Genomic DNA, 6,446 nt, shown 5'->3' on the forward strand with positions numbered 1-6,446 from the left:
TTTCCCCCAGCTGGGCGCTCGCCCGCGGCCGCGTCTGTCAGGGCTCGGCTTTTGTCTGGCGGCGCGTCAGGAAGTTCGTGGTCGGCACCGGAGACTTTGGGAAGAACAAAAGGGTTGGGGGGAGGCGAGACGACACCGCTGCTCCGGCAGCCCCACGGGCGGGGAGAGTTTTTGGGGTGGTTTTCCCCTCCCGTCAGTCCTCGCCGTTTGCTCCGTGGGACGCACGTGCGGCCGGAGGCGGCGGCGACAAAAGGGGGACGCCGAAGGTGCCGAGCCTTTACTCGCAGGCGGAGGCGACGGTGGTGACGCTGGTGATCTTGGTGGAGTCGTCGGACCAGGGCTGGAGGTTCTGCAGGGCGAAGAGAGAGGAGTTGTGGACGCAGATGGGGTCGGCTTGGATGGGCTGGTTGATGGTTTTTTGGAAGGCCTCCTGCTGCAGCTGCATGAGGATGCGGTTCGCTTGCTGCCGCTCGGCCTCCCGCTCCTCCGCCGTCTGCCTCCTAGGAGAGAGGCAGCCATCAGGGGGGCCGGGGGGAGGGAAAAAAATTGGGTCAGGGCTGGGGACACGGCCACAAACCAGTCCCATGGCCCCTGTGTGTACTGCTGGTGTTCTCCATGCACTAGGGGTTGAGGCCGTCTTGGTGGCCCCAAGGAAAATTGCTCCCATCTCAGCAGGCAAAGGCACCAAGCCCAGGGTCACAGCCCCTGCTCCCCTCCTTTTTCTGCCCCAAACACCCAAAAAGGGTCAAGATGGGGCTGCAAAGGTTGCGATTCCCTGCGAGGCAGCAGCCAGGCAGGATGACACAGAGAGAACCACGGGGCAGGGAGTGGGGCCATGGGGATGGGCTCGGGCAAAAGGTGGCCAAGTGGCAGTGCCAGGTGGCCAGAGGCAAGTAGCATCACCCTGGGGCCGTGCCAGCCTCTTCCCCATGCCCCAAGCAGCCCTCTCCTCTGCTGGACCCCGGCCAGCTGGCAGGAGATGAAGGCAACGAGACACCCGTGGCGGGCAGGGCAAAACTCACACACGATGCAAGTGGTAAAATGCAGGATAAACACTTAGGAAACGCGTTTTCAGCGGCGAGAACAATCAAAGGGCCAGAATACGCTGTCTGGGCAGGGCGGAGGAGGAAATTTTTAAGAACAGGTTGGACACGCGTCTGTCTGGAATGACAGAGGCAGAGCCCAACCCGCCGGGGGGGGATTAGGGGCCGGCGGAGGTCCCAGCCACCTCCGCCAGGGTCCAAGCCCTGGATTGCCTGGGAGGAGGGGATGGGAGAGGAATGGCCTGAATGTGCTTAAATCCACAATGAAAATCCCACCTCCCCTCTCCTCGACGGCGGGTCGGCCCGGAGGCTGCAGCCCACGGTCACCTCGGCTCTTACCAGGAGCATCCCTGGCACCCCAAGCACCCTCACCCCCAGCCCACTCTCCCCTGGCAGTTCCAGCAGATCAATGATGAGGGAAAAGGCAGTTTTTTAATTTAGCAGCCCGTGGGGGACAAGAGACATCTCGTCTTCTTCCTCCACGGGGATTTTCAGCGGCAGCTCTGTGCAACGTGGGAGCAGGGCTGGGGTCCCGGCGAGGGCTGCGTGGGGCCAGGGCTGCAGACACCAGGCGTGCGCTGGGAGCAGGCAGCTCGGGGCTCGGTCCCTGCTCTCATTACGGTGTCAGCATCTCACCGTGTCAGACATCCCGGGGAGAGGGGGCTCGCAGCAGCGGCTCGGTCCCTGCCGCCATGAATATTTCATGGCTCCCCGCACAATGAAGAGATGCTCCCGGGAGGAGCGAGGGGGAGAGCCCCACGTCCAGGGGGCTGCCAGCACCTGGCCGGGGTGCTCATGGTTTTTGCCTCAGGCTGGGGTTTGCAGTTCGAATCTGCTCGGTCAGAGGGAGGAATTAAACCTCGATGCCTCTCAAATGAGCCCCCAAACCTGGGGAGGGGACAACGCAGCCACCCCAATCCCATGGATGCGCCCTGCGAAGGGGCTCCGTGCAGAAGCACGACTCTCCCCCCAGCTTCCCCTCAGCTCACATTTTTTTTAGCACTTCAATCCTTCAAAAGCCTTAAAGCAACTCTCCTTTCTTAAATATCCCTGGCTGCCTGCACCCCCTGCTCGCTCCTGCCGGCACCCAGAGCTCACCCAGCCCCGGGGGGCTGCACGGGGTGTGCTGAAGGCCATGCACCCACGTCCTCTGCTGCAACACCCGATGTCCACAGGCACAAAGGAGCAGAGCTTCCACACCCCTGTCCCTCTGGGCCGGCGGGGATTCTCCCATGTCTCCTACTACAGCTGAGGTCAGGCTGCAGACTTTCCCTTAGACAGAACCAGTCATTTATTTCTCTTCACCCAGCTATTTTTTTGTGTGTGTGTGTGTGTGTCAGGCACATGAATAGGTTTGTATCCTCTGCTCCTCTGCCAAAGGGGGCTGAACTTAGCCAACAGACGCAAGGAGTATTGACAGACAGAAGGAGAGGCAGCCAAGCCGCATTTGCCTCACTTCCTTAGGAAACCAGGTTAGAAGACACGGCTGACCCTGCTGTGCAGGCCGCGGCAGGATTGTTCCTCCTCCTCCAGGACTTTGCTCCTGGCTCACAGAAATCCCTCCAGCCCGAGACTTCCTGGCTCGCGGGGAGCTCCACGGCTCCCTGGGCACTTTAGGGAAGGACCCGCTGCAGGGGGGCTCACCCACACCCTGGGTTTCAGCTTCCTCGGCCTCTGTTCCTCATCCAACCCTGGGCTATCGCTGCCCCACACAACCCATGGGGAAACCCCGTTTCCCCCACATTGGAGAAATTGTAGGGACGGCCAGGATTGAAGCCTGAACTTGCAAAATACCCAGGCTCGGCTTGGATTTCCCTCCGAGGGATTCAACTCTTTGTGCACAGAGCATCCGGCTGAGAAATGAGGGGGCACGGCCACGCTGCTGGGCCCCCTTTCCCCACCTGGATCCCCCTGCTTTGGCTGTGTGCACCTCATCCCAGCAGCTCACACGGAGGAAAAGCAAAAGGTGCCTCCACCACCATCTGCTTGCATCCCAACACCCAGCACAACAGCACCCCACGACCTGCCGGGGAGCTGCTGCTCCTCCCCAGCCTTGCAGCCTGCCTGTCCCCACCTGGGACAGGACAAGGGGTGCTCCGGGTGCCTCTCCGGGGACACCCCAGGGGAGCTGCAATGCGGGACAGAGGCTGGGAGCCTCTGCCAGAGCCCGGCCTCCTCCTCCTCTCCTGCCCGTATTTACTGCCACGTCCAGGAGGAAAAAAAAGCACTTTCACAAAGAGGTGCAGAAAGCTCCACAAGGATCAAAATCTGAGCTTTACACAGCTTTTATACAATATCCTGGTAAGCTGAGGTGCAGGATCCAGCTCAGGCCGGCTCTGCCCCAGTCCCATCCAACACAGGAGGGTCCTGAAGGGTCTCAGTGCAGCCGCATACCTGCCGTAAAGCTGCAGCCACCGCTCCCCGACAGCCCCCCGAGGGCTCCCCACCAGGCTGGGGTCCCACACACAGCACCCTGGGGGACACTGCACGTCCCCCACGCCGTGCACGCACCCAGTGCACACTCACGGCGTGCCTGCTGCCCGCACAAGCTCCCATGTGCATGCACACACTTCCATACACACACGCACACTTGCACGCACACCCTGAGCGCACACACTCCGAATGCACACCACATTCAGCGTGCACACACCCGGCTCGCACACGCACCCACATGCACGGTCACACGGAGGCACACGCACACCCTGCACATGTGCACACCCACAGACGCACGGCCTACACACAAACACTCTCACAAAACCTGCACACCAAGCACGCATCCGTACCCATGGGCACTGCGTGCACACACACGGTGCGTGCACACGGGGATTTCCACACCCGTACGCACACGAGGACCCCGCAGGGCACGGCCAGGCCCCCGGCCCCTCACCTCCACTTGGTGCGCCGGTTCTGGAACCAGGTCTTCACCTGGGCGTCCGTCATCTTCAGGGCCTTGGCCAGGGCAGCGCGCTCGGCCGAGGCCAGGTACTTCTGGCGGTGGAAGCGCTTCTCCAGCTCGCAGATCTGCAGGCGGGTGAAGGACGTGCGCGGCTTCTTCTTCTTGGGGGGCGTGCGGTTCTGGTAGGGGTGACCTATACGGCGTGTTACAGTGAAGGGTGAGAGGGCCACTGGGGGGGACACGGGAGGAGGGGATGAGAGGTAAAGAAGCAAGCAGCGACACATCAGCAGAGGGGATCCGGCTCCCGGGCGCTGGGCTGGGGGGGTTTTGGGACCCCCCCCTGCTGCACGGGTCGCGGTCCCGGTACCGAGCACCGCCCGTGCCGCCATCCCGGGCCTTCCCTGGGGCTGGAGAGCCCGGAGGTGGGCTGCGGGCACCCACCGGGCACGGCGGGGGAGGCGGCTCCTTGCTCGGCTTTGTCCCAGGAAAAAGGGTCGGGGCTTGAGGAGGGGGGGACGGGACAAACCCGCAGCCCTAAAGCGTGGAGAAATCCGAAAAACCCCAAGCAAAAAAAAGGAAAGGGAGGGGGGGGGCGCTTTAGGAAAGAAACGAAAAAGCGGGGACCAAGAGCGGCAGAGCGGGGGGGGCTTGGCGGGGAGGGGGGCACGGCGCAGCGGGGTCCGGCCCGGTGCCTCCCGGCCCCCTGGTTCCGCGCCCCGTGTGAACGGGAACCGGGGGAAATTCGTTTCGGCGCGGCGGTCGCCGCCGCCGCCCTCGGCCCGATCGTTTCGTAGCCGGGAAATAACTTCCCGGGCTGGAGCCGGGACTCGCGTTTCGTTTTGGTTTGCTTTTCTTTTTACCCCACGAAAAAAAAATAAAATAAAATAAAAAGTATAATAATTATAATTCGATAAAACCCGCGGTGGTTGCGAGCGCTGCCGGGCCGGGAAGGGCTGTAGGAAAATAATCCCGGCGGCTCCCGGGGACAATGTCCGTCTGTCCGTCCCCGGCGGAGCCAAGTCGGAACGGATCGAAATGAAACGGGAACTTGCAAAAACGAGGCCCGGGTCGGTCCCGAGATAAAGGAGCCGGGCCAGGCGCGGCGGGAGCGGGGAACGCGCTTTCCCCGTTACGATTTCGTTGTTTTGCTTTTTTTTTTTTTTCTCTCCATTTTCGTTATGGGAGCTTTGGCTTTGTTAGCACCGAAAGCCGAGCGCGGGTCCACCTGGAAAAGGCGGCGGCGGCGGCTTCGGAAAGCGGCTCCGAGCCGAGCCCGGCTCGGTTTGGGGTTGCCAAAAATCCGCTGTGGTTGGGGACAAGGCAGAGCCGCAGCGGGACAAGGGGACACACGGGACAGACCGACACGGGGCTGCCTGCCCGGGAGGGCCAAGGCCGGGGCCGCCGGGCTCCTCCCGTGCCGTGCCGGGCCGTGCTGTGCCTCCTCCGCAGCTCCAGTGTTTTTTTTAGGGGAAACTTGCTGCGCCCGGGTGGCGGGGACGCGGGGAGCGGGTGGCCGTACCCGGGGTTTGAGGAGTTTTCCGCCTTTCCCGGGAAATTGCAAAAAATAATAATTATTATTATAGTAATAGTAACAATAAGGTATTTAGGGGTGCCCCAACGCGCCCGATTTTCCACCCTTTCTTGCTCCTGGCCTGCTCCGGGACCCGCCGTCCCATGGCGGTGCGGGGCGCGCTCCCCGCCCGGGGCCGGCTCCGATTTTCCCCGGCGGGCACCGGCGATTTGGGGGAACGGGAGCAGGGAGGAGAGGGGGTTCCCGGCGTCCCGACTTACCTGTGAACCTGTCTTTTGTGTACCGCCTGTTGCTCTCCATCCAGGGGAAGGTGAGCCCGGTGAGGCTGTTGACGCCGTTCACCGGCGGCACGGCGGCGGAGAGGGGCTGGTGCACGCCGCCGGTAACGGGCCGGTGGGCCGGGACGCGGATCACCCCCCCGGCCGAGCTCAAGGTGTTGCCGTTCATGCTCACCGCCATGTTCACGTTATAGGAGCCGGGCAGGGCCCCCATGCTGCACGAGGTGCCGGTGTAAGCGCCGGCCGAGCCGCCGCCGGTCCCGTAGCCGCCGGTGACCGTGTTGTAGGCGCTGCCCACGATGCAGCCCAGGCCGTAATCCGCCGAGTCCTGCAGCCGCGGGTGCGAAACCATGCAGCTGCCCGGCTCCGACGTGTTGAGGATCTGGTCGATGCCGAAGCTGATGGGCTCGGCTTGCCCTTGGTGCAGGTGGTGAGCCCCTAAGTGCTCCATGCCGGCCCCCGCAGCCCGGCCGCGCTCCCGTCCCGCTTGCGGGGCCGCGCACAGCCCCCCCACGGCAGCCCGGCCCCGCACCGCCCGGCCACGGCCGCCGTGGGCTCAGCACCGGGCTCGGCTCCGCACCCACGGCACCGACACGCGGCGGAGCCACGCGTGACCGAGGCGCGCTCACGCCCTTAGGCTCTCAAGCCCATCGCGCCGCAGCCGCGCGCCCCGGGACACCGCGACAGAGCCACCTCTC

General features: G+C 63.5%; 1 protein-coding gene across 1 annotated transcript; it reads right to left on the reverse strand.

Moving 5' to 3' along the window:
* Window positions 1-277: 277 nt before the first annotated feature.
* Window positions 278-6,199, reverse strand: TLX1 (T cell leukemia homeobox 1; the record flags this gene model as incomplete). Its single annotated transcript, XM_084289731.1, has 3 exons — window positions 278-500; window positions 3,931-4,132; window positions 5,731-6,199. 3 exons carry the CDS (start codon window positions 6,197-6,199, stop codon window positions 278-280), a joined length of 894 nt encoding a protein of 297 aa, XP_084145857.1.
* Between the last annotated feature and the right edge of the window lie 247 nt (window positions 6,200-6,446).

This window comes from Netta rufina, assembly GCF_964035555.1.
Source record: "Netta rufina genome assembly, chromosome: 7".
Taxonomy (NCBI): domain Eukaryota; kingdom Metazoa; phylum Chordata; class Aves; order Anseriformes; family Anatidae; genus Netta; species Netta rufina.